Source organism: Plecotus auritus (assembly GCF_963455305.1).
Source record: "Plecotus auritus genome assembly, chromosome: 1".
NCBI classification, from domain to species: domain Eukaryota; kingdom Metazoa; phylum Chordata; class Mammalia; order Chiroptera; family Vespertilionidae; genus Plecotus; species Plecotus auritus.
Window position 1 is genome coordinate 248,522,818 of NC_137770.1, and position 27,844 is coordinate 248,550,661.

At 59.7% G+C, this 27,844-nt stretch overlaps 1 protein-coding gene across 6 annotated transcripts; it reads right to left on the bottom strand.

Annotated features, from left to right (window-relative positions):
- Positions 1-27,588, bottom strand: PCGF3 (polycomb group ring finger 3). Of its 6 annotated transcripts, none has more exons than XM_080671709.1 (11): positions 27,395-27,586; positions 18,868-18,906; positions 18,431-18,575; positions 17,513-17,630; positions 16,349-16,445; positions 15,430-15,485; positions 14,197-14,307; positions 12,271-12,359; positions 10,664-10,801; positions 3,659-3,739; positions 1-3,143 (listed from the first exon to the last, which is right to left on the bottom strand). In XM_080671709.1, the coding sequence occupies exons 4-11, from the start codon at positions 17,619-17,621 to the stop codon at positions 3,096-3,098; spliced, it is 729 nt and encodes a 242-aa protein (XP_080527835.1). In that variant the 5' UTR covers positions 17,622-17,630; positions 18,431-18,575; positions 18,868-18,906; positions 27,395-27,586; the 3' UTR covers positions 1-3,095. The 6 variants fall into 6 exon arrangements, with proteins under 6 accessions (XP_080527835.1, XP_080527837.1, XP_080527836.1 ...); XM_080671711.1 differs by having other exon boundaries at positions 18,422-18,575; positions 27,395-27,558; XM_080671710.1 differs by lacking the exon at positions 18,868-18,906 and having other exon boundaries at positions 27,395-27,588.
- Positions 27,589-27,844: the final 256 nt, after the last annotated feature.

The window sequence follows — 27,844 nt, forward strand, 5'->3', positions numbered from 1 at the left end:
TGTTTCCTTTGCTTTTATTACAAGCATATAATATTAATTGGCAAAACACTGAATACAAGCTTCACTGTCATAAAATCAAAACATTTAAGCAATATTCCAAAAAAGATTTAGACGAAACTAGCCACCAATAGTACAAAAGTTACACACCAACACAAAGCATAAAAATGTAAACTTTCAAATTAAACAAAAATATGCATCCGCATTGCCATCCCATAACCCACGGCAGCCGCGTCGAACCAGCACCGACTGGGAAAACGTGGTTTTCTTACACCCAACCAGCCGTGGGGACAGACACCTGCCCCTCCAGGGACACCCTGATGTGGGGGCGCGGCCCTCCCTGCCCGCAGGCGCCTCAGGGAAGGTGCGGCCTGAACCTTTTCTCGTCTGCTCACCCCAACGCCGTCCGCGTGCTGCGACCCAGGCAGACACACCCTTTAGGGCTAAGGGCACAGGTGATGGGTGGGGTGCACATGGGTTCCTGAGGAAAGAGAAACTGACTGTGTCTGCACGAGCGTGATTTCCCGTTTTGAGAGCACATCCAACGGCATGGAAGTCGGCTGGTTTGCTCCTAGAACATTCAACCCAATGACACTTCCATCAGCGGCACGGCCGTGTGCCGAGGCACCCGACGGTTGTAAGGACTCCTAACAAGGCCGCCCGAGGGCTCGGGGCCTGGGACTGCATCTCACATCTGGGCTGCTGGGGGGCGGGGGGTGTGTGCCAGGGCCTGAGCACGCGGGGTCTGGGTGCGAGGCCCCCCCACACGCGGCCGGTCTAGATGGCGCCACAGGCCCGCGGCCGCCTGCCTGCCTGCCTGCCGGGTCAGCTGTTTGTAATATTGCTGACAGGCGATGCGTAATTCCGAAAACAGCATTCTTATCATAACAACGAAAAAGGAAAACCCGAGTAGCTTAGTGGGCAGGTTTGGGATCCCACGTACATTCCCGTCCGTTTCGACGTCGGTAACACGTGTGGAGCCTATTGCACAAAAGCACAAAAGCATAAACAACGCTCCTCATCGCACAAACGGAAACGAAGGGCGACCCCCGAAAGCAAAGGAAGAAGCTTGCAAAACATCCCTTTCACCTTATATGCCTGTAAACAAAGCGGGCACGAGCCAGATGACTGATGGGAAAATAGGATAGAACGCTTAAAATAGAATAAATAATTTTATAAAGTTAAGTTTTCTTTTCCAACCCCCCAAATCTTAAATTCCATATTATATATTCTATCTGAACTTTCTGTTTTCGTGAAAACCGCACGGTGAGTCCCATGGCTGCTGAGGGCGCAGGTGCTGAGCGGCCGTCCCAGCCGTGCACACGGGAGGGAGACGTCACGGGAACTCCGCCTGGGAACCCCCGAGGCCTGCCGCTCCGACCGACTCTCACGCAGGAGAGGGTGAATCAGCCTCCCGAGCCGAGTCCACGGGCTGCAGTCCGACCAGCAGGTCCCGCGTCTGCGTGAACAGTCTCACGAGGAAATCGTAGAAAAATAGGCTCTGCTGCTGCTGGGGCTCCCCGGGTCCCGCCGGCCCACCGCACCTCTCGGTGTGTCTCACGGTGTCAGCTTAGCACCATAGCAAATTCAAGTGGTCGCACAGAGAGCTACAGTCACAGCGTGCATCAGGCGCTGCGGACACCATCGGCCCAGGCTGAGCGGGAACCATGTTTCTGAAGGTGGACACTCTCGCTGTTCACCCCTCTTCACCCCACGGGAACCCCCTCCCCCTACGCTCGGAGACCGCACTGGGGTCCTGGGTTCGACAGATGCGCCAGCGGCAATGTGCGTTTTGAGGTAGACAGGTCATGGTTGCTCACACACATCCACTCGCCAGGCCTCGGAGAGCAACGGAGAACCGCATGGATGAACAGGACGGGGTCACGGCTGAAACGGCGACTCGACCCGTCCCTAACAACGCGTTTCGATGGTTTTAAAGGCCTTACGTTAAAATTGCCTGGACTGAATTAATTTGGAGGTTTTTCTCTACGCTTACGGCTCATCGGTAGCTGCTTCTGAGCCTGTGTACATGGAACAGGAAACAGCCCGTGAGCCCACAGGTCTGGAGCCAATTAGAGGAAATTCTAGTCTCTAAAGTGAGAACTTCATGGAAAAGCCAGCACAGAGGCAGGGTGGGCGTAGGGCCGGGACCACAGGCCTGAGGGGCAGGGACGGTGGGAGGGGCCGGGGGGCCTCGGAGTGACCACGAGCCCAGGACCACACTGACCACAGGAACGGCCCTTTCTCCCCCATCTCGCCTTCAGCACCCCAAGGGACTGTCTAAAAGGAACACGTTTGTGTGCTGCCAAATGTTTTTCCTCCGATTCCACAAAATATGAACGTTTGGGTGGAGAAAGGGGTGAGAAAGCGAGCGTCCCTGGGGCTGGGTTTGGGTCGCGGAGCGCTGTCCCCGTGCCCAGCCCTGGTGCTCGGGGAGAACCACCGGGACCGGCAGGGAGGGCGGGCACCCCGGCAGCGGGGACGAGGGGTCTGGGACTCCCTGCGGCCACCAGCTCCCTCTCCAGGGCATGGGGCAGCAGGAGGGAGCATGCTCTGACAATGGCGCCGTTCAGTGGTCAAAGCGACTTGGCCGAGACGGCTGTGCACACAGGGCCAGGCCCCGGTGCCTGCGGGCGCACGGGGGCTCCCTCAGGTCACAACAGGGACACCAAATCCCGCAGGAACCGCACTGTGAGCGGCAACCTCTTTTGTTTTGCTCTCGAAGCAAATCCTTTTAGATCCTGCGGGAGCTAACGGCCACATGGTCATCACCCCCCATGAAAACACTTCTCAGTGACTTAGCGAGGACCCAACCTACACACACGTGTTTTTATCCTGAGCCCTAACTCATAACTAAACGGAAATGACCCAGATTGTGGAGACCTGGGAAGCCGGGGAGGCCGCGGTCCGTGAGCGGAGGGTCGTGAGGGCCGGTGGCCGCGTGAGCCTGTGAAGTGTGTCGCCACCTGTCACCGTGCTGCTGGTAGTGTCTCGTCGAGTGTGAACTCTCATACAAAAGTGATAAATATTCTCTGTTCAGAAGTCTGGTCCCGGGCCTCGGGTCCGCGCCCGTGCTCCGTGCCCGGGCCGTCCGCACGTCACAGCAGGTCCATCTTGGGTCTGTAGTGCAGCAGGAGGGGCGCCTTCTGTAAGACAGGCCGCGGGGCCACGCACGGCTCAGCTGGACCAGAGCGGCGCGCGGGCGCCCGGGGAGGGAGGGCGAGCGGAGGGTGCGGGCTCCTGCCTCCGTCTCCGACCTCTGAGGGCCCCTCCCCGGAGGACAGGGTGCCGCCCACCTGCTCCCACAAAGAGCCCAGGGAAGGCGGGGGCACCCCGGCAGCGGCACCCCCCATGCCACCAGGAGGGAGCGGGAGGCGGCTGGGCTGCGCTTCACAGCTCCTGCGAGTGGACCTTTATTTCTAAACTCTCCGACGAAGAGGTGGAGCCCGCCGGTGGCTCCCTGGCCGGAGCGTCGTCCGCGCGCGGAAAGGCTGAGGGTCAGTCCCTGGTCGGGTGCATACGGGAGGCAACTGATCCACGTTTCTCTCTCTAAAAACACTGGTGAGCATCTCCTCGGGCGAGGATGAAAGCACGTGCACAGAACAGTGTTGGCGGTCGTGGCAGACTCTAAAAACCAAACACACCAGCACGAGGGCCTCACCTTGAACCTCCACCGCGTGACGACCACGAACTTGAGTGTGTGGTCCTTGCCCAGGATCTCCTCGTTGCATAAGATGTCCAGCTGGCGGGAAAGACGCTGGGTCAGCGGGGCCGGGCGCTCAGCACCGGGGCCTCGTCTACCCAGCCCGCGTAGGAGGGAGGGGGAGGAAGCCTGGCCACACCCCCCGGGGCAGCCCGGCTGCCCTCACCGGAGCGCCCTGCCACGCCTCGTGCACCTCCTGGCCAAGCTTGTCCCTCCCACCTCATGGGAAAGGGAATGGGCTCCTTGTCGTTATTTTCTTTTAAAAAAAAGATTTTTAGAGCCTTTTAGGTTCACAGCAAAATGAGCAGATGGTCCAGACTCTTCCACCTGCCCCGTCGCCCGCCACCAGCACCCCTAGAAGGGAGACGCCCGTCACCACCACCCAGAGTCCACGAGGGTCGCCCGTGCTGACGCCCTGTGGATTTGCACAAAGTGCCCAGCGCACAGTCTCACGGAGAACCTGGAACCCTCGTGCTCCGTCGGCTCAGCCGCCCCCCGGTGACCAGGCCGCCACAGGGGGCAGTCCCGGTGGGCGGCCTTGCACACTGGCCTCCGTCACCGAGCCACAGCGTTTACGGTTCCTCCACAGCTTCCCCTGGCCCCATCGCTCATTTCCTTGTCGGGGTCCGGACGGACCGGGGTAGTTACCCCACCGGGGAGGGCACCGTGGCCGCCTCCAGCTTAAAAGGCCTTACATTAAAATTGCTTGGACTGATTACGAGCAAAGCTGTGACAAACATCCGTGTGCAGGTCTCTGCGGACGTGCGTCTTTAGCTCCCTTGAATGTTGACTGTGGAGCCTGACTGCTGGGCTGTGTGCGCGTCTGTTTGGTTTTGTGAGAAACGACCCTTCACCCCCCAGCACTGAGCCCTGCTGCTCCCGTCCCCAGCACTGAGCCCTGCTGCTCCCGTCCCCAGCACTGAGCCCTGCTGCTCCCGTCCCCAGCACTGAGCCCTGCTGCTCCTGTCCCCAGCACTGAGCCCTGCTGCTCCCGTCCCCAGCAATGAGCCCTGCTGCTCCCGTCCCCAGCACATAGGGTCCGTGCCCTGGATTCGTGTGTCTCGCTGCTGTTTCAGCTTCCATTTCCCGGGTGAGACAGGACGCCAGGCAGACGGTCGTAGGTGTCTCCTTAGGCAAGAGTCTGAGGTCCTGAGCCTGAGAGGGCAGTCGCCCTTGGACAGACCGTCACCCGTGGACAGACCGTCGCCACGGACAGACAGTCGCCTGCGGACAGACAGTCGCCTGCAGAAAGATTGTTACCCGCAGACAGACCATTGCCTGCAGAAAGACCGTCACCCGCGGACAGACCATCGCCACGGACAGACCATCGCCCGCGGACAGACCGTCACCCGCGGACAGACCGTCACCCGCGGACAGACCGTCACCTCGGACAGACCGTCACCTCGGACAGACCGTCACCACGGACAGACCGTCACCACGGACAGACCGTCACCACGGACAGACCATCACTCATGGACAGACCATCACCACGGACAGACCATCACCCACGGACAGACCGTCACCACGGACAGACCGTCGCCACGGACAGACCATCACCCACGACAGACCATCACCTCGGACAGACCATCGCCCGCGGACAGACCGTCGCCTCGGACAGACCGTCGCCTCCGATAGAACATCACCGCGGACAGACCATCGCCTCGGACAGACCGTCGCCTCGGACAGAACATCACCGCGGACAGACCGTCGCCTCGGACAGACCGTCGCCTCGGACAGAACATCACCGCGGACAGACCGTCGCCTCGGACAGACCGTCGCCTCGGACAGACCGTTGCCTCGGACAGACCGTCGCCCGCGGACAGACCATCACCCACCCCTGAGCTCGCTGCAGGCAGTTCAGCAGGTGGGTTCCAGGCTCCATAGGTTCCTGGCTCTGAGCCCCTGGGGTCAGGCCCTTGGAGAGCTGCCACCCTTTGCTCCCCACTCATCGACCAGGCTGAGACTTCCAGGCACAGGTCATGCTGGGTTCCTCTCAAAAGGGGGAACCCGAGGATTCACAGTAGCTGTCGGAACAGCCGATCAGCTCCTCACAGCTGCTAACACGACGACGGGTCAGCGCCTGTGCCTTGCACCTGTGCGGCGTGTAGGCACTTCTGGGCTGAGGACGGTTCGCGATTAGAGAGAAGGCAGTGTGTCCAGCGGTGGGCAGCGCTCCTGCAGCGGCTACGTCAGCCCTGCGGCCGCATTCCACTCTCCCTGGGCTGCATTGTCACCGCCCACCCTCCACCGTAGGCGACTGGCCTGCGGAGGGAGTGGGGCTAGGAAAGCTGGGAGAAGCGTGGCCCCCTCACTTCCAGGGGAGAAAAAGGAAAAGGGACTGTGAGCCTGGCCGGTGGGTCGGGGTTGGGCACTGTTCTGTGCACTGAGAGGTCCTGGCTCATTCCTGGTCAGGGCACACGCCTGGGGTGCAGGCTCGCTCTCCAGGGCGGGGGTGCAGGAGGCGGCCGATGTTTCTCTCACATCCCTGTCTCTCTCCCTCAAATCAATAAAAACACACCCTTAGGTGAGGATCTGGGAGAAAATGTACCTTCTGCTGTTATTCAGGCCCCAGGACGTTCTCACGTGACTCCCGAAAGCTCAGGGCCACCACCTGTGTGTTCTGTGGGGCATGTGGCCGTGGGGGAGCCAGCCGCAGCCACACTGGGCAGCGACCAGAGGGGATAAGAATAACGTGGAAAAGGCATGCAAGGAGCCCAGGCTCCCGCCGACCACTCGGTGCACTGACCACGGTCCACGGAGGACAGTGCTCGAGACCCAGCAGCGGGGACGGCGGGAAGCACCACCTCCCTGTCCACCTGTGCCGGTGCCGCCAGGGAAGCCGTCCACACGGCCAGGACGTTTCCAATAGCTTCACGGACACGGGAGGCTGGAATGGGATGCGCACGTCCCCCGGGCTCATGTGGAAAGGTGACTGAGTCTTGGTCCGATGTGCCCTCGCTGGGGAAGGACGTGTTTGGGCACAGGCCCTGCCTCTGCTCCGGCTGGACTGATGGCGGAGAGCTCCCGGCTGGGGACCCGGACCTGCCCGGTGACCCGAGCCCCTCACCGGCAGGTGCTCGGCACATCATGGGGTGGACAGTCCCACCTCCCACTCACGCACCACCTCAGCCTCCGGTGCGGGCGCATGCTGAGGGTGTTACGATTCAATAGGCAAGATTTACACTGACTCTCTGAACACCGTGGCCCAAGACAGGACCCCATGCATCTAGCTCGGGCTTCTCCACCCGCAGGCGACGGCGGGAAACACATCTCATCGTTCTCAGGGCCCAGCTGCTTTTCCGGGGGCATGGCATACATGCTCTGCAGAGCAGTCTCGGGGTGCCCCGAGGGGGGGACCCGACCTACACTCTCAGACGGCCCTGTTTACTGTAAACACACCTCCTGCCTTGAAGGGCCCGGGGCTGCGGAAGGACAGGGAGTGGCCGCTCGCTCATGAAGCCATCAGGGCCAGGGTTTTCCTTGTGGGGAGATTTTTGACGAATGATTCAATCTCCTTCTTGGTTGTAGGACTACTCAGATTTCCTATTTGTTTGTGGTTTAGTCTTGGTAAGTTCCGTGTCTCTAGGTATTTGTCCATTTCATCTAGGTTATCCAACTTGCTGGGGTACAGCTGTTCACAGTATCCTATATAATAAAGAGGTAATATGCAAATTGACCCTCATACCCTCACAAGATGGCCGCCCCTACATTGTCACAAGATGGCCACCACAAGACGGCCGCCCCCACGTTGTCACAAGATGGCAGGCAGGGGAGGGCAGTTGGGGGTGACCAGGCCGGCAGGGGAGGGCAGTTGGGGGCGATTGGGCTGGCAGGGGAGCAGTTAGAGGATGATCAGGCAGGCAGAGGCGGTTAGGGGCAATCAGGCAGGTGAGTGGTTAGGAGCCAGCCGTCCTGGATTGTGAGAGGGATGTCCAACTGCCAGTCAGACATCCCTCGAGGGATCCCAGATTGGAGGGTGCAGGCTGGGCTGAGGGACCCCCCCACCCCCCGTGTGCGCCAGGCCTCTAGTTCTCTTATAATCCTTCTTATTTCTCTAGAATCGTAGTGATGTCATTTTCATTTCCAATTTTAGTACTTTTTATTCTTCTTTTCTCAGTCCATTCTCGCTAGACCCTTTGGAACAACCACTGATTTTCTCGGTGGTTTCTCCTCTCAGCTTGCTTACCTGCCATGACCTCCATTACTTCACTCCTGCTGCTGCCTGTGGGTTTAGCTTGTTTTTCCTGGTTCCTCACGCTGTAAATGTAGGCTGTTGAGGTGAGATCTTTCCTGCTTTAAACTTGACGGTTGACCGCTGTAGTGCTCCCCCAGCACGGCTTTGCTGCTGCCCATGCGTTTCGGTACGGTGTGTTCTCATTTTCAATCATCTAAGTATTTTCTCTTTTCTCTTTGATTTATTGATAAATTGTGTGTTAATTTCCACAAGTTTGTGTATTTTCCAGATTTCCTTGTGTTACTCATTTCCACCTCCATTCCTTGTGGTCAGAGGAAATACAGTTTGTATCTGCCCTTCTCTGATAAGACCTATCACTGGGTTTAGGGCACCTCCTGGGTAATTCAGGATGATCTCCTCACCTCCACGTTCTTTTTTTTCTTCACATCCACATTCTTAACACATATCCGAGGCCATTCTAAGTCACACTCACATGTTCTGGGGGTTAGGAGACGGGCATATCTGTTGGTGGGGTTGCCATTCAACCTACTACAGGCAGCTTTGGTCCGCCAAACCCAAACCCATCCACTCCATCTCAACATCCCCGAGAGTTTCAAGCGATTCCAGCATCAACTCCAAAATCACATCCAGATACCAGCAGCTTAACATCCCAGACCTGTCTCTGACTCACACTGACCAGGGGTGGTGAGCTCCGGGTAGGCTCCACCCTGGGCAATGCCCTCTCCCGCCACGGACCTGGAACACGAGGGTGAACAGGCACAGGGAGACAGGCCTGTCCCACAGGGAGGTGGACGAGGAAGCACAAGGGTGACTGGTCTCAGCAAGCTTGAGGTCCAGCAGGGAAAACACCAGAGCCTTCAGGAGTCACCACCACAGGGGCTGAGGGTCTGCCCTCTGCCCGAAGGTCGGCCCGGAGCCCTCTCACTTTTCCGGAAGGGCAGCTCACACTGGCACCGAGGAGCTCCATCCGCTTAGACCCTGCATGAAGAGCTTGGAGGTGATGGCCTCTCCTCGCTTCCTGTCCAAGCTGGCGGTGTTTCTGCCGACACAGCACTCTCATCAACCCTGTGGGCCGCCCAGGATAGCTCCTCTCCTCTCTCCTCTCCTCGCCTCTCCTCTCCTCGCCTGCAGCTCATCTCTCAGCAGAAGGCTGTGCAGCCACACCTGGCCCTCTCCGCGGAGCATGCCTTCCAACATGGCATTCCTGATATAACCACCTTTTTGCCTCTGGATAGGCTGTGGACGCACAAGATCATCGAGTGCTAGTTTGCTTTTGCTTAGCCGTTGTTTTCTGAGCTTGTCTCTCCTCGCGTACTTTATTGTACGTAGAGAAACTAGGCCACGCGTTCAATACTTTGCTTGGACATCTCAGCTAATTATCCAGGTTTGTCACTTCCAAGGTCTGCTTCCCACACACTGCAGGAACCAGCCAGCCCCATTCTCCGTTTCCACACCACACTCCTCGTTCCCTCTGAGTCCCCACCAGAAGTGTCTTCTATACCCGTTTCTGGCGACAGGTACCCTCGAGGAAGCCCGTCACTTCCCCCTGGGCCATCACCAGATCACCTGTAAGGGCCGTGCTCCTGCAAGTCTCTCCAAGGTGACCTTCAAGGCGTTTAAAGTTGTGTTTCTCAAAATTCTTCTCGTCTCTACCTGTCACCCAATCCCAAAGCCACACCCACGTTTTTGGGGACTTGTTAGGCATCACCCCACTTCCGGTACCAAAATCTAGTTTGGTTTCCTATGGCAACTGGCGGCTTAAACAGCTGAAGTTCACTCTCTCACAGACGTGCCAGCAGGCAGAGCTCCTCCAGGTTTCTTGGGGGGGGCGGGGGGTCCTTCCTGCGGCTCCAGCTCCTGGGGCCCGAGTCCCGGGCTTGTGTCCGCCTCCCTCCTCTGTCCTCACACCACCCCTGTGTCTCAGGTTTCCGCCTGCCTCCCTCTTGTGAGGACACCTGTGATGGGCGTGAGGTCCACTAGATGACCCAGGGCTACTTCATCTCAAGGCCCTTCATTACATCCGAACAGATCCTTCCCCCAAAAAGGTTCCATTCACAGGTTCTGGGTTAGGCTGTGGCCACAGCTGGGTCGGGGCCACCGCCACCCCACTGCTCTCTCTACAACGCACCTCAAGTCCGTCACGTCTCACCACCCTGGTCCCCCTCCCCTGGCAGTCCTGTCAGAGGGCCCCCCGCTGGCCGCCCTGGCTCCCATTTCTGAACCCCAGCTTGGGGACTATTTTAAAACCACAGCTCAGATCAGTATCCTGCGCTCAAGGCCCTGAGCCCTCTCCTTGCGCCTCCTCAGCACAGCTGGCTCCTGCGGACGAGGTACATCCTGGCATTAGTGCTGCCCGCAGAAGGGCCCTGCGACTCCCCAGCTGTGTGCTCCCAGCCCACCACCACCGAGCCCCACCAGCCACCAGGCTTTGCTTTATTCTCGGCACTTATCACAACTGGGCAGTAGTTTACCTGCCTGCTACCCACCCAGTCATCCCACCCGCCGCCCGTCCACCCATCCGTCTGTCTGCTGGTGAACTTAAACCTGCAACACATTTCAACAAGCTCTCTCATCACCGCCCTCCCATTCGCGGTCTCTGGGCCCTCCTGCCTCACGGCTTCCTGGTACACTCTGGGCATAGGCTAAACAAACAGATTCTTTCTAATTTAAACTCTCCAAAGGAAGCTGTAGAAAACCCACTAAAACACGAGGCTCGAAGCATCACTGAAATAAGAAGGCCTGTTGGGCGCCCACTGTGGGCCCAGTACCTCGTTGAAGGACGAGAGGTTGAGCTTCTTGGCGATGAACTTCTTCAGGTGCAGCACGGTGGCCTGGGCGGAGCAGCGGATCCACTTGCGCTTCAGGCCGCGCAGCTTGCTGCTGTTGCACTCCAGGCAGATGCTCACCTTCGGGAGAGAGGGCAGCGCTGGGCGGCTCGCCACGGGGTGTCGGCGCTCTATGAACCCCCTTACAGCCAAGAAGGCTGACTTTCTCGAAATCAGAAACCAAACAGACCCAACACCACAGGAAGGAATTTTAAAAATCATTTTCACACACGTTGTCTTAAAACCCACGGACTGTTTGCCACATTGTGAGAGAGGATCTGACGCTGCCAGTTCTGTCTGACTCACAGACTTCAAGGTGAACCGAGAACTCTCTGCTCCCTGTGGGCTCTGTCTGGTCTCCAGTCAGACCCCGAGGCGGGAGCCGTCGGGAAGCTCCTGTGCGGGACACACACGTGCCCGTCTGCCCACAGGCTGTGCTGAGCACCCTGCTGGCGAGAGGCCCACAGCACGACAGGCCCGGCGCCCTGCAGGACGTGTCGTGTGGGGAGTGGTGTCCCGTTGGCCATTTCAGGAGCAGGAGCAGGAGCAGGAGCAGGAGCTGGGGGCAGCCTGTGGTTCACGAGGTCCCTCCTGACCATCAGCAGGGCGGGGGAGGGAGGGTGGGTCTGCGTACGTGTGGGTGAGAGGAACCAGGGTACCACCCTGAGGGAGAGGGGCCTGGGAGCCACAGGTGACTGTCAGCTGCTGAGTCACCAGGTTAGAGGTCGACAGGACACGGGATTCATCATGTATTCTACAGAATCCGTGTTGCTTACTTCTCCCTTTTTAGTCTAATACTGTAGTGAATGACCAAATTACTCAATGACAACCAGAGACGGGCTGAGGTGGCCCACAGGGTGTGAACTTTACCCTTTTTATATTTAAAATGTTTACTTTGACAATTAAAAAAGAAATAAAAATAAAGTAAGGAGGTGGCAGGAAAAAACTAAGAAAATGAATGAACATTTTGTGTTTCTACTTTCTTTCCCTCATGGCCTTTCTCTGTTTTAAATGACAGCAAGTCCCACAGGAGTGCTGGGCTGTGCTCTGTGGCCTCAGGGAGCGAGCGGCCTTAGGGAGCGAGTGGCCTCAGGGAGCGAGTGGCTTTAGGGAGAGCGAGTGGCCTTAGGGAGAGCGAGTGGCCTTAGGGAGCGAGTGGCCTTAGGGAGCGAGCGGCCTTAGGGAGAGTGAGGGGCCTTAGGGAGCGGGGGCCTTAGGGAGCGGGGGCCTCAGGGAGAGTGAGGGGCCTTAGGGAGCGGGGGCCTCAGGGAGAGTGAGGGGCCTTAGGGAGCGGGGGCCTCAGGGAGAGTGAGGGGCCTTAGGGAGCGGGGGCCTCAGGGAGCGGGGACCTCAGGGAGCGGGGGCCTCAGGGAGCGGGGGCCTCAGGGAGCGGGGGCCTCAGGGAGCGGGGACCTCAGGGAGCGGGGGCCTCAGGGAGCGGGGGCCTCAGGGAGCGGGGACCTCAGGGAGCGGGGGCCTCAGGGAGTGGGGACCTCAGGGAGTGGGGACCTTAGGGAACGCGGGGGCACAGGGGGCGCCAAGGCACCGACCTGCTCGTCGCTGCGGTGGTAGTCGCTGTCCTCCTCCTGCTTCTCCTCCGCAGCCTCCGTGTGGGAGCTCTCGTCTGCTCTGGCTTCACCTTTTAGCAGAAAGAGAACGTCCTGTGTTTATTAAACCCAAAATGCTAAGCCGTCAACTCCTCTGGACACTTGAAATGCTAGGAAACCAGTGTAAGGCCCGGCCGGCGTGGCTCAGTGACTGAGCATCGACCTATGAACCAGGTCACAGTTCCATTCCTGGGCAGGACACACACCCAGGTTGTGGGCTTGATCCCCAGGGTGGGGCGTCAGGCAGAAGCCCATCAGTAAGTCGCTCTCATCATTGATGTTTCTGTCTCTCTCTCCCTCTCCCTTCCTCTCTGAAATCAATAAAAATATATTTAAAACATTTTTAATTACATATATTTTTTAAAGAACAGTGTAGTGAGAATTTGCACCACAAAGCACACGCCAGAGGCGGGGGCCAAGTGTGCTGCCGTGTGCTCCTCAGTCGGGGCCCCTGAGGCGGGGCTCCGCATGTGGTCTGCAGCGGGGGGAGGGGCACAGAGGGCGGCACGGGAGGTGGAAGGGGCCACAGCAGCTCGGCCACCACTGCTGCTCAACACGTAACGCCTCCACCTCCAGTCCGCACGGTGCCCCAACGGCACAGCTCAAGACCATTTGTTTAACAGATCACTGCCACGCGTCCACACCGGAAACCATCCCCACATGCCACGATATTTTTAATTGAATTGCATCGATCGATGCTTATGGCGTACAAGGGGTTAAAAATAGAGTTTAATTGATTTCAGAGAGAGGAAGGGAGAGGAAGAGAGAGAGAAACATCAATGATGAGAGAGAATCATTGATTGGCTGTCTCCTGCACACCCCACACTGGGCGTTGAGCCTGCAACCCAGGAATGTACCTTGGCCGGGAATTCAAGGGTGACCTCCTGGTTCACAGGTCACCACTCAACCTCTGAGCCACACTGGCCGGACTCATCACCCCTTTGAAATGAACACGCCCGTGGTTGCCACGCAGGGACAGACTCCCGGGTCCCAGCATGTTCCCGACCGCCTCCCAGGGCCCCGTGGTGCCAGCGGGGCCGGCGGAGGTGACAGCAGCCCACCCTTTCTCCCCTGACGGTTCCCACAGCACAGGAAGCCTCAGGTTCCCGGGGATTTGTGTGGTCCACAGGAAAACACCACAGCATCAAAGATGGCTTTAATGTGTTACTCGATGTACTGACCTAAAATGCCATTAACTTTACATGGAAGCCACACTCCACTTTGCCATCCTACAACACAACTCCCCAAACTCAGGGAACTTCGGGAGCCACTGGCCATGCCCCCCAGGTGCCCTTTGTCCCCAACCCCAAGGGATAAGCATGTCACTGACTTTCACAAAGATTATTACTCTGCACTACAAACTGCCTGGGGGCCGGGGAAGGCAGGCGGGGACAGGGGGACGGGGACGGGGATGGGGACAGGGATGGGGACAGGGGATGGGGACGGGATGGGGACAGGGGATGGGGACGGGATGAGGACAGGGGATGGGGACGGGATGAGGACAGGGGATGGGGACGGGATGAGGACAGGGGATGGGGACGGGATGAGGACAGGGGATGGGGACGGGATGAGGACAGGGGATGGGGACGGGATGAGGACAGGGGATGGGGACGGGATGAGGACAGGGTATAGAGGACAGGGTATAGGGGACAGTGATGGGGACGGGAACGGGATGAGGACAGGGGACGGGGATGAGGACAGGGGACGGGGGATGGGGACAGGGGACGGGGGATGGGGGACGGGGACAGGGTATAGGGGAAGGGGGACGGGATGAGGACAGGGGATGGGGACGGGATGAGGACAGGGTATAGGGGACAGGGACGGGGACGGGAGCTCTCAGGAACAGCCTGGCAGCGATCCGTCACTCACCATTCCGATGGGGGTCCGAGTGCTGCTTCGCAGAGCCAGTCTCGCCCTTGATGTCCCCAGGCACCTCCAGGCCCAGTTTGTGGTAGAACTCCCGCTGCTTCCTCATCTCCGCTGTGAGAGAGGAGTGACAGCCTTTAACCTTAAGCAGCCATGAGTCATTGAACGCTCTATTCACAAACATCACACGAAGAACACAGATGGTTAAAAGCTGGAAGCTGCATGAAAGGGAAATACCTTGAACTGGGGTTCTCAGGGCCCCCGAGCGGCCCAGCGAGGACGGACAGGGGTCCCGGGGGTGACTGATTTTGCCCACGGCTGCATGTCTAAAACCTTCTCTGGTGACTTTGCCGGTTCCAGGACTAACGCTGCTCCTGTCTACACGCGTGAGGGCGTTTCAGTCCCACATGGATGCATGCGGGACCAGGAAGGACTTTAACATCCAAGTTACATATTAAAGCCAGACATGCTCTCTACTGACCTAAGGCAGTAGCTGAATCTTCAACTATCACCCTCTCTTGAAACTTGGCAACAAAAAGATCCAAACTCCCTACCAGCCTCACCGTGGAGGGCACCTGAGACTCGCCAGCAGGTAGCGCCCGCCCGCCCGCCCGCGTGGAACGGAGCTCGCCCCCCACGCCCCTGATAAGGGTGAAGACAGTCTCAGCCTTGAGCACTGCGCACAACTTTTTTTTTTATATATATATATATATGTTTATTGATGTCAGAGAGAAAGGGAGAGGGAGAGATAGAAACATCAACGATGAGAGAGAATCGTGGATCGGCTGCCTCCTGCACGCCCGCCACTGGGGATCGAGCCCACAACCCAGGCATGTGCCCTTGACTGGAATCGAACCCGGGACCCTTCAGTCCGTAGGCCGAGGCTCTATCCACTGAGCAACACCAGCTACGCAAAACTTTTGAAAGAATGGCCACTCCCACACTCAGGATGGGTGTAGCACAGAGCATTTCTTTTTAATTCTCCGTGAAATCTGACTGTAAGCACAGTTACACTGATTGGCACCCCTGTGCCCCCACAGCCCAGACAGCACTGGCTGCACGACGCCCACACCAGGGCTTCCGGGCTGAGGGCGCAGACGAGGGACAGACGACGGAGGAGACCAGCGGGAGATGCCGGTGAGTTCAGAGCAGGGACAGATGGCGGTTCTGCCAGAAGCTGGGGCCTCGTGCCCAGCCCTGCCCCACCCACTGCGGAGGGAGGCACCCGACACCCACCTTCCTGCAGGCCCGGCACCAGCTTGTACACGATGTCCTGCATGGTCCTGTCATGCCTGCAGGAAGAGCAGCACGGATCAGCCGGCAGGATCCTCGCCTCTCACACTTCTCTGCAAGGCCTCCCGTGGCCCGAGTTCCCTCTGGGCCAGGCCTCCCGTGGCCCGAGTTCCCTCTAGGCGAGGCCTCCCGTGGCCCGAGTTCCCTCTGGGCGAGGCCTCCCGTGGCCCGAGTTCCCTCTGGGCGAGGCCTCCCGTGGCCCGAGTTCCCCTCTGCAAGGCCTCCTGTGGCCCGAGTTCCCTCTGGGCGAGGCCTCCCGTGGCCCGAGTTCCCTCTGGGCGAGGCCTCCCGTGGCCCGAGTTCCCTCTAAGCGAAGCCTCCCGTGGCCCGAGTTCCCTCTAGGCGAGGCCTCCCGTGGCCCGAGTTCCCTCTGGGCGAGGCCTCCCGTGGCCCGAGTTCCCTCTGGGCGAGGCCTCCCGTGGCCCGAGTTCCCTCTGGGCGAGGCCTCCCGTGGCCCGAGTTCCCTCTGGGCGAGGCCTCCCGTGGCCCGAGTTCCCTCTGGGCGAGGCCTCCCGTGGCCCGAGTTCCCTCTGGGCCAGGCCTCCCGTGGCCCGAGTTCCCTCTGGGCCAGGCCTCCCGTGGCCCGAGTTCCCTCTGGGCCAGGCCTCCCGTGGCCCGAGTTCCCTCTGGGCCAGGCCTCCCGTGGCCCGAGTTCCCTCTGGGCCAGGCCTCCCGTGGCCCGAGTTCCCTCTGGGCCAGGCCTCCCGTGGCCCGAGTTCCCTCTGGGCGAGGCCTCCCGTGGCCCGAGTTCCCTCTGGGCCAGGCCTCCCGTGGCCCGAGTTAATGCCTGCTGGACTCCTCAGTCCCGCGGACGGCAGCTCTGAAGTCCCCGTGACCCCAGCTGGCCCACCAGGGCGCTCACCCGATGTACTGCAGCGGGTGGCTCTGGTGGATGACGATCCTGCAGGTGGGACAGGTGTTGTTCTCCTCCAGGTACTTGACCAGGCAGCTCCGGCAGACTGTGGGCAGAGGCAGAGTTACCCGGTCCGACCTGGGCCCAGCCCTCCCCCGGCGCTGACTGTCCGCCGCACCCCTGCTGCCTCGGAGGAGACGAGGAGCCGAGGCCAGAGCGCGGGAACGGCTGGGCCCGGCTCACTTGGGCTAGCGGTCCAGTGCTGTGCTGGCCTGGAAGTTCACAGGACTTGTTTTGTGCATCAGAAATTCAGTGAAAACAACATAAATTATACCCCCCTCATCTAAAAATACAACTCACTTTAAATAAAAAACCATTAAAATTGGAAAATATTTTACTTTCTAAAGTGAAAAACACAGGATCGAAGCTACAGGGCCCTGACTGGGCGGGTCAGTTGGCGCGTCGCCCGTGCACCAAGAGGCTGCAGGTCTGATTCCCGGCCGAGGGCATGGACTGGTCAGGGAGCACATGGGAGGCAGCCCACCAATGTCTCTCTCTCCCACGACGTCTCTCTCTGCCTGCCGCACTCCAGAACCAACGTAAAGAGCCAGAAGGAATGTGCAGGTATTCCAGGACTCGTAGTTTAAAGATCCTGTCTGCCGTGCACTGAACAGCTGCATCGCCGGAGAACCATGCTGGCTGCCTGCCAGGCGGGGCTGTGCTTCAAAGCAGCCACATCCACACAAGCCAAGAGCCTTCCCCATTCCACCACCTGAGGCGGGGGCCACCGTCCCCTCCGTGTAAAACGTTTACGAACACAAGCATTTCTGCCCGTCAGGAATGAATTCCACATTACAGTTGTCTGTTCTATGCAAATCACACCATTTCCCGGACTGAGCTTTCTGAAATGGTATCTCTATCGAAACACCCCCAGTATTTTTAACTTGAAATCATTTTTCTGATGTATCCTCAAGGTTGTTTTTATCCCTGCTTCTGTGTCCTGCCTTATACTTGAGCTAAAACTTTTGGCTAAAAAAAAAAAATAGCCAAAGTGTCAAAGAACAGATGACTAGAAACCGTCAGAGGCCACGTTCTAGACATTTTCACACACACGTGTGCACTCGGTCAGACAGTGTACAGCCAGAGGCCACATTCTAGAACATTCTCACATACACGTGTGCAGACACTCGGTCACGGTGGTCGCGTCGATGAGATACCCGCTGCACAGACGGCAGGTGATGTGGGCGTTTATGTCCCAGAGTTTAATCTTTCTGGTCAACATCTTTGGCTTCTGCAAGAGAAAAATACACATCAATTAATATCTGAAATATTCCAGTGCATTTCATCAAAGGTTCAGGTGCCAGAGAAAGGAAGTCAGAGGACGTCCCTCCAGGAGGCCACGGCGTGCAGAGGGCGAGGCTGCACCACACCTTGGCCAGGGCCAGGCCCCCTTCCCAGCTAAGGGCACAGTCCCGCCCCCACCGCACAGCCACAGAGGGGGGTGGGGCACAGGGCGGAGGAGCCCCACAGGCACCACCTACTGAGTGACAGGCGACCCCAGGGGACCAGAAGGAGGGCGGTGTGCCTCCGACACCGCACCCGGGGACATGTACCCCTGACGGGACTCCTGCTGAGAGTCCGAGGGAGGGAGGCCACTTTCTACATCAGGTCACGAAGGCCGGGAGGGACAGGGCGTGGATGCAGCGCCGCCTGAGGGCCGCCTGCCCAGCTGGAGAGGAGGCCCTGTGTCCACTGACCACCGCATCTGCGACAGGACCGCCCTGTCCTGACGCCTGTCGCCACCAGTGGGCAGAGGTGGCCCTGAGCACCCTGCGCACTGCACAGACACCGGAGGGGCCTGTCTGCTTGGACCAGGGGCAGCAGCTGGAGCTGCAGGTTGGTGCCCGCTCCATGCGCCCACCTTGCTGCGCCTCTCACAGGTGCTTTCCAGGGCGGAGGCAGAAAGCCTCAGTAGGGAGCAACCCTCAGTCCCTGAGCGCCGCCCCTGACGTCATCCCCTGAGCGCCGCCCCTGACATCATCCGCCTGAGCGCCGCCCCTGACGTCATCGCTGAGCACGCACCACGATTACCTCCTCTAGACGCCTGGGTCCGCCGCTCCCTCCGCATGGGCACTCAGGCCTCGGCTGTGCCGCTGAGACGCCCGGGCTGCCGCGCTCCGCACTCCGCGTCTTCACCCCTGCGCCTTCCTTCCGTCCTCTGCTCCCTTTCCATTTTCTGCACAGAAACAGCCTGGTTCAGTCACTCATGGGTGACGTGCAGTCCTGCACCGAGTTCTTGCTGGGATGTTTAGGGTCCCGTGGCCAACAGCGGACAGAGCCACACAGCAAGGAGCCCGCAGAACGTGTGGATTCCGTGCACCATCGGCGCTCTCTCCCGAGCTCTCAGGAAGCTCGTTTCAGGAGTCCCAAGGCGCCGCCTTCCTGTGGCCACAGGTCCCCGCACTGAGGGAGGCAGGCACACCCAGCCCCTCCGCATGCACGGAGGGAAAACCAAACGCTGCTCTCACCTGGACGGGTGGCCGGGACCCTCTGCTACATGCTGGGGCCTGTGGAGACACAGACAGCAGGTGTCACCAGTGCTGCCGGCCGGGACCCCACACTGTGTCCCCCACACTGCGACCCCCACACTGCGGCCCCCACACTGCGGCCCCCACACTGCGACCCCCACACTGCGGCAATGGCCTGGTCAGTGAACACGTCGGTTCCTTTCCTTGCTTAGAACCAAAAGGAAAGCAAGAATTAATGACAGTGAAGGGCCAGGGTCGACCAGAGGGACACAGGCAGGTCTCTGTGGCTGTGGTGTCCCTGAGGCCAGGTGCGGCGGGGGGAGGGGGGAGTACCGTGGGGGCAGTGGGGCAGGGCCCCAGGAGGCAGGATGAGGGTCTGTGAAAGCTCTGGAGGAGAAGCATTTCAGGGGCACCTGGTGGCAGGCTGGGCCTCCGGGAGGGACAGGCTCTAGCTGACTGTGTTATTTAACTTCTGTGTGATGAGTAGGGTGTCTCTTGGGGCCACCCGCCCAGGGACATGCATCAGGGGCCCCTCCCGCAGGCTCCAGCTTGGGTTCAGGGCACAGCGGGGACGAGGATGTGGGCTCTGTGGGAGATGGACTAGAGGCACCCACAGCACACTGTGTATTTGGGACCAGGGAGAGGCCCCGTGAGGCTCAGTGGGCCTAGAGCCTTGCCGGACAGGGGCCAGATGGGGCGGGGTAAGGATCAGCCACGGGGCTGCAGAAAAGGCAGTGGCGGGCCAGCGGCCCGAGGCTCTGGGACAACCACGTACAGAAGTCACAGCCCTAACGCCACTGCGGATGCTTGGGGTTTAGCAACAGAGGATAAACACAGCCGTGGAACCACGGGCCACAGAAATATAGCTCGAGTTCACATTACATCCCATTCATATCATCTGACTCCCAGCTTTCCCATAATTGCATTTTTTATTAACTACTCTTTGAAGCTCAATTAAGTTTCACACACACAAAAAAAAAGGCAGAGGGAGGGAGGCGGGAGGGAGATGCAGGCCTGGGGGCCCTTACACAAGGCTGTGCCGGCCACATCCCCTGCCCAGCACGGGTGGTGTGGCTGTGGCTCCCTAACCTGTCACAGTGCCGGCCTCTGCCAGCGGCAGACAAGAACAGGTGCCTGGGGCCGCGCCTTCACGGGGAAGAGGCAGTGAGGTAACCGCAGTGGGCAGGTAAGGTCGGAAGGTGGCCGCAGGTGAGTCAGAAGGGGGCGGGGCACTGAAAACGTGACACGTGACACATGAGCAGCAGTCAAATAGTATGGACAAGTCTGTGCCTGTAAAGTTGCAAATTTGTATAAAATGACACATTCCTGGTGGAGGCTCTAAAGAGAAAACCCAGAAAGTCCGGTAACTACGTGGAAGCCGACGGTCGCGTCTCGAGGGCGGCTCTCCTGACCCCCATCTCAAACAACTAACTCCCTGGGGGAAGCAGTAAGGACAGTATTTCCCCCCCCGTCTCAGGAAGCTACCGTAGCGTGCACACCGGCCAGGCGGGGCGGGAACCGCAGACCGAGCCCACGGCGGACAGAAAGCCGAGGAGGCGCCGTGTCCCGTCGGGAGAGCAGGTGACCCCCAGTACAGCAGTGAGTGTAAGAAATACATGCAGCTTTGACCAAAAGGAGAAAAATGATAAGATCTCCCAAGGCACCCCCAAAAAATCACTTGATGAAAAGCATTACCCATTCCCAATTTTTGTTGTTGTTGTTAATCCTCCCCGGTATTTAGAGAGAGTGGAAGGGAGAGAGGGAAGCATCGATGTGAGTGAGAAACACTGATTGGTTGCCTTCTGCAGGCACCCCGCCTGGGGCCAGGTACGCGCCCTTAAATGGAACTGGGTGCACTGGCTGGTGCTCTAACCACTGAACCACTGGCCAGGGCTCCATTCCTGAGTTTTTAAAAGACGTAGAGAATTAAGAATAGCTCTGGCCGGTGTTGCTCAGTGGTTAGAGCACTTGCCCACGGACTGAAGGGTCACAGCTCTGTTCCGGTTGAGGGCACGCACCTTGGTCACAGGCTTGATCCCTGGCCGGGGTTGGGGCACATGCAAGAGGCAACCAATTAATGTGTCTCTCTCACATGAACGTTTCTCTCTCTATCTCCCCCCCTCCCTTCCACTCTCTCTAAAATCAATGGGAAAATATCCTCAGGTGAGGATTAACAGAAACAAATAAAAATAAAAAGTGGCCTGGCTGGTGTGGCTCAGTGGTTGGGCACTGACCTATGAACCAGGAGGTCACGGTTCAAATCCCGGTCAGGGCACGTGCCTGGGTTGTGTGCTTGAGCCCCAGTAGGGGGCGTGCAGGAGGCAACTGATCAATGGTTCTCTCTCATCATTGATGTTTCTATCTCTCCCTCTCCCTTCCTCTCTGAAATCAATAAAAATACATTAAAAACAAAAAAAAAAAGCAGCCGAGTCTGGCGGCCTGACCCCGTGGCAGGCCTTTCGGAGCAGAGTTCTCTCTGGCTGGTGAGGGGCCGTCAGAGGGATGAGCCCTGCTGGCTGGGCAGAAAGCAGAGCCGTGTCAGCTGCCACAGCCCGGGCATGGGACTGGGCCCTGGGAGCTGAGGGAGAGGGACCGGGCCCTAGACCAGAGCCACCACCGGGCTGACATGCTATTTCAGCCTCTGTGGCCGAGCCAGCCCCACGGTGCTGCCCCAGACCTGTGGCCAGTGAGTAGGAGTCCTTTGAAGCCACCAGGTGTGTGGCAGTTCGTTATGCAGCCACGGGAAACGAAGGCAACAGGACCTTCCACTTGGCGATGACCCTCCCGGTCCAGAGACAAGAGACAGGCTGATTGACCCTGGTACGCACTGCACTGTGCCCCCTAATGTGGGGCCTAGGGGCGATTAGGCTTAGGGTCATGGCGGGGTCCCGTGTCGGGATCAGTGAGCACAGCGAGAGGGGTCCTCGCCCGGAACCAAACCACCGGCACCAGGATCTCAGACCTCAGATCCCGGGAGGCCTGGATGGACCCTGCCTTAGGGCAGCCGGGCTGGCTGAGACGCCCCATCTGACGGCTGTGGTCTCGCCAGGCGCCTGGATGAAAGGCCCAGGAAAATGAACTGCCTCTTGCCGGCCCATCTCTGTGGAAGGAAAGGCAGCTACTTTCTTTGACAGCGAGAGTCGTGTTCCCATGAACGACTTCCAACACCTTCCACCCACTCTACCGGGTACAGAGTCAGCCACGCTGGGAGCCTGCCTGTGTCAGGGAAGGGAACATGGCCGCGAAAGACGCTCTCGGACACCCGGGAGATCTGGAGGTAAGCAGGATATTAGCTAACTCGAGAAAAAGTGCCCCCAGCCCCACATGTGAGGATGGTCCCGCAGATCTGAGGAGACCCCCTTCCTGGCCCTGCTGCCTGAATCCCCTGAGGTATGCACGGTCAGCCGCAGCCACTCTCACGACCCGACAACAAGTATGTACTAGAAAGACATGAAGCAAATGTGGCGAGACAAACGATGATGGGACGGGGGGGGGGGGGTGGTGGAGAGGGGTAGAAGGTGCTCACTGTATAATCCTCTCAGTTTTCTCCACGGTGTTTCCCCAAATAAAACACGGGTAGGAGAGTAAGATGAGCCCAGTTGGCGTGGCTCAGGGGTTGAGCGTCGACCTATAAACCAGGAGGTCACGGTTCGAATGCCAGTCAGGGCACATGCCCGGTTGCAGGCCCTATCCCCAGTGGGTGTGCAGGAGGTAGCTGATTGAGTATTCTCTCTCATCGTTGATGTTTCTGTCCCTCTCTCCCTCTCTCCCTCTCTCTGAAATCAGTAAGAATGTTTTTAAAAGAAAGAAAAGTAAGATGACATGACTTGAAATGCAAGAAGAGGACAGGCTAAGCCTTCTTTGCCCCTCACTGGGCACCTGTGGCTGTGCCCGGGTCTCCGCGGGGCGGGCGGCGGGGCTGTGCAGAGCCATCCTGCGGGCTCAGGAGTCGGGGCGCCTTCGGATCAAGGCCAGGAAAGGAAGTCACCAAGGAGCAGTGAGCAGTGGCTTCCAGCTATTCTTTGTTGAGCACCCAGGACGGGCAGGTCCTGCCGAGAACCCCACGGAGCAGCCGACAGGACCCCCAACACCCGCCGGAGCGGGGCTCCAGGGCGGTCTCGGGCAGCTGCCTCCTGTTCATCTGGAATCTGCTGTCGATGCGGCAAAGTCCAACAAATACGGATACGTTTGCAAAAAAACCCACTGAACCTCCACTCCCCGAATTCATTTTATCCTCCTCAAAATCCAGCCAGCCTCCCACTCGGCCTTTAAGAGCTCTATTTGCTGGTGAGTTTTAGTTCTTACCAGGGAAAGCTTCGCTTCCCTCAGCGGACAGCCCTGAACATGCCTCTAAAGCAGTAGCCCTCGCCACACGCTTCTCCGCCTTGTCACCTGGCCCCCCACAGTCAGCTCCGCGGGGAGCAGCGACGCCCCGCAGGAAAGGCAGCTGGGGCTGCTCAAAGGTCCCACCTTTGCAACCTCGATGATGAACTCTCTCTCGGCTGTTGGACCAAGGAGACTGGCTCCATTTTCTGCGGCACAGCGACTGGGGACCAACAGCAAACCACAGGAAGGCGACAAGAAGCTGTTCCCAAGCCTCAACATATCTCAGCCGCAAAAGAAAACTACGTTTTCAACTTCAAATTCGACTCCGACCATTAACCACACGAAGCTCCGAGTGAAACAGCCAACCCAGCCCTTTAATAGGTTAAAGAATAAAAGTATAGGCTGAAAACAAACCTTGCTCTATGACCTAAATCACAACCCAAACGATAATTCCCCGCACCAGATGCCTCCCTCACGGGGCTCCGGACAGGTCTTCGGGGGGCCCCTGTGGGGCCCTCCAGCTTAGAGCATCGGGCCCTGAGCTCTGGGCCTGCACAGGGCTCTGGAAGCACTGCTTCCTACAAGGGCCAAACATCCAAGGCGTTTCGGGATCTCACATCTTACAGAACTTCTCACAAAGGCCAGTGTACAGCTGTTGGAGCAACACCACTGGCAGGAATGAAAGGATGAAGCTATCGGCGAATCCGACCACGCTGACACACCAGGATTTAATCTGCGGGGACTGGTGCTCTGCTCCAGGGAAGTCCCTAAAGAGCTTCCCACCTGCAGTTCACCCCTCACACGGCAGCTCAGTGTCACCCAGCTGCCAGTCCCGAAGGCCCTCCACAGCACTCTCCCCTGCATGCAGCTGCCAGTCCACCTGGGGCACTTCCCAGGGGCAGGCCCTGTGTTAGCTGACACCTGGCAAGTGCAGGCTCTACCTCCTCCCCATGACCCCACCCCCCCCAGTCCCCCCCAGTGACCCCAGCCCCCTCCTAGTCCCCCCGAGTGCCCCCAGCCCCCTCCTAGTTCCCCCCGAGTGACCCCAACCCCCTCCTAGTCCCCCCCAGTGACCCCAGCCCCCTCCTAGTCCCCCTGAGTGACCCCAACCCCCTCCTAGTTCCCCCCAGTGACCCCAACCCCCTCCTAGTCCCCCCAGTGACCCCAACCCCCCCTTAGTCCCCCCCAGTGACCCCAGCCCCCTCCTAGTCCCCCCGAGTGACCCCAGCCCCCTCCTAGTCCCCCTGAGTGACCCCAGCCCCCTCCTAGTCCCCCCGAGTGACCCCAGCCCCCTCCTAGTCCCCCCGAGTGACCCCAGCCCCCTCCTAGTCCCCCCGAGTGACCCCAACCCCCTCCTAGTCCCCCCGAGTGACCCCAACCCCCTCTTAGTCCCCCCCAGTGACCCCAGCCCCCTCCTAGTCCCCCTGAGTGACCCCAACCCCCTCCTAGTCCCCCTGAGTGACCCCAACCCCCTCCTAGTTCCCCCCAGTGACCCCAACCCCCTCCTAGTTCCCCCCAGTGACCCCAACCCCCTCCTAGTCCCCAGTGACCCCAACCCCCTCCTAGTCTCCAGTGACCCCCACCCCCTCCTAGTCCCCACACCCTGTGGAGTTCCTCCCCTCAAGTGTGGGCTGGGCCCTGTGCCTCTAACAGACAGAATATGGCAAAAGGGATGGGTGTCACTGCCAAGATTAGGTCATGAGACTGGCCTCCTTCTCGCTCCCTCTCGCTCTGTGGCTGGCTCCTTCTGAGCTGACGGATGGGAAGCCCCACGTGGAAGGGAGCCCCACATGGAAGGGAGCTGGCCTCTCATGAGTGAGCCTGGAAGCAGACCCCCCCCCCCCCACCCATGGAGCTCCCACCAGCACCCTGGCTGCAGCCTGAGGCAGCTGGGGACCCAGCTGAGCGGCACCCGGACCCCTGGCCCACAGAAACGGAGAGGATATAACTGTTGCTCTCGTAAGGCACTACGTTTTGGGGTAATTGGTTGGACAGCAATATATAAAGAATACAGCCACCGGCACGACCACACCTTTAAAATCCAAAAGTGCGTGTGCATGTGCGTGTGCGTGCGTGTGTGCGTGAGGGGTGCGGGGAGCGGCCGGGGAGAGGTCAGTGGGGGGGAAAAGGAGACATACGTAATACTTTAAACACTAAAGAATTTAAATTTAAAAATCCAAAAGTGGGGAAATAAAGAGCCCAACCCAACAAAATACTGCAAGCCTTTTCCAAAATGCCGCAGAGCAAATGAAGCCAGTGTATGTTTAGAGAGAAGTCAGAAGTCAGCACGGAGGAAGACGTGTGGTTCTATCTGGCAAATAAACTTTCCTAACCCGGACTCCGTGGGGACTCCGGGTGAAGACTGGTCCTCGGGAGCATTGAAGTGAGCATCTAACGTGCTTCCTCCCGAGTAACAACATGAAATACTGAACTGACGAGTTCAAGTACCTCTCCTGGGAGCCCATGCGGCCGGAGTCAGATTTATATCTCACCTACCGCCCAGGGCTGGCTAAGTTTGCAAGCCCAAGGCAACTGATCTTCCTTCAAGTACTGCTGCTCGCACCCTCAGTCCCAGTGCTGCCTGCTGACCTCGTGCCAGGCGGCCCGGCCAGGCAAGGGGCTGAGTGAGGCCCCTGCCTGGGGGCCTTCCCTTCGCTCAAGCCCTCCCCCTCCTCCCCTCCCCCCGCACCTTACTGGATACATCCTGGAGCCCTTCCCAGGCGAAGAGCAGCATTCAGCGCACCCTACTTTTTTCATCACCACTTCCGAATTCAAGGAGCACAGAGGCAAGTTCTAGATGACACCCTGAGTTACAGGTTTCAGGGAAGCAAAGGCCTCATCCCAATTCCTTTGACATGTGCCCTTCCTGAAGTGGAGAAGGTGCCCAAGTCACCCGACATGCACCCTGGCCTGCTCCAACCTTCCTCCCGCTGCCCCCCCCCCGCCCCCCGCCCCAACACACACACGTCGGAAGCCCAAACTCCTGGCTTGGACCCAACCCTCCCGAACCTCCTAGAACTCAGGAACAGGAAACACCTCCAGACTCAGGATGGGGGGAGAATGGGGTGAGTCTGGTGACACACCAGAGGGAGAGGGGGTCAGGAGCAGGGGCTGGGAGAACAGGGGGCAGCTTTCTGGTCTGGGGAGTGGGCACAGTGATGGCCTGGGAGCCAGCGTGGACCAGGAGCCCCTCTTGAATCCCCAGTGCCAGGGGGATGGTCCCCAACCCTGCCTCCCATCTGCCTCCCAGACCCAGCCAGGCGGCACCTGCTGAAGGTCAGAGGTCTGCAGGCCCGCCCCGGTGCTCAGATGTCTCTGTGCTCAGGGGCCTCACGGAGGGTGTGCACCTGTGGGGCCCAGGTGACCAGGGTCCCTGATGCTCCAGGGCCTTCATAGCACGAGGGTCCAGTTGAGTGGGCTGGGGAGTTTCGGGGCACCACTGGGTCTCGTCTCAGGGCCCCAACTCCTGGGGGCCTGGCTTGGGTCCCAGCACTCTCTATGGTCCACTAGTGAGGCCTGGGCACTTCCCACCACTTGTCCCGAGTCCTGGCCTGGCTGAGACCTGTCTCCAAGCCCAGCTGTTAACAGGTTCCCGGCCCTCCCCGAGAGCCTGGCCTTCATGGTCCTGCCCCAGCACTCCCACCCTCCTAAGGGGCCTCTGTGGGGCCCTGTTCACCCCCAGAGCCTGTCATATGGCTCAAGCCCTACCTGCTGGGACCGTCCGAGGGTCCCGGCCTCGGGGAGGGGCTGTCTCAGGTCCCAGGACTCACAGGACTGCCCCAGGATCCGGCCTTTTTGGATCTGGGGTCCCAGTCCTCCGAGTGGGTGTATCCCCGAGTCCTGACCTTTCCACGGCCTGTCCCAGGTGCAGACCTCCCAGGCGACCCCTCCCAGGGTCCCGCCCGCCCTGGTCCTGCCCAGTCCCTGCCCAGTCCCAGGTCCCCGCACTCCCCGTGACCCGAGCTGGTCGCGGACCCTCCTCGATGCCCATCCCGCGGGGGACGCTCTCAGTGACTGTCCCGAGTCCAGCGTTCGCTGGTCCCGCGGTGGGCCCTCCCCGGCGGCGTGTCCTGGGGTTCGGCCTCCGGGGGCCTGCGGGCCGGGCCGAGGTTCGGAGCCTCCCGGGCCCGGACACGGCCGAGGCCGCGGCCTGAGCGACGGGCGCCGCGGGCCAGGCCGGGCGGGGCGCGGACTCACTGACCTGCCGTCTCGGCTGCGGACGAGCGGGGCGCACGCGGGGGCAGCGCCGGGAGGGGAGGGGGCGCCGCTCCCTCCGGGTCCCCCCCAAGAGCCGGAGAAAAAAACCCGTCCGGAGTTTAAAACAAAGAGGCGGAAATGCCCGAACGGAGCCGAGCGCCGAGTCAGGGGCGCCGCGCTTGGAGCATGCGCGTTGCGCGTCCCAGCTCCCACCCGGCAGCCGGGAGGGGGCGGGGCCGAGCGGGGGCGGGGGGAGGCGTGGCCAAAGGGCGCAGGCGCGTTCTGCCGGGGCTCGGAGGCACCGGGAGAGGGGAGGGTGCTAGGGGCCGGGCGTGGGCGGGGACGTGGTCAGACTGTGGGCGGGGTCGGAGGGGGCGTGTCCGGAGGGAGCATGGGGCGGGGCTCTGCGGAGGACTCCCTGGGCACGTGTGACCCGCAAGAGGTCGGGGAGGTG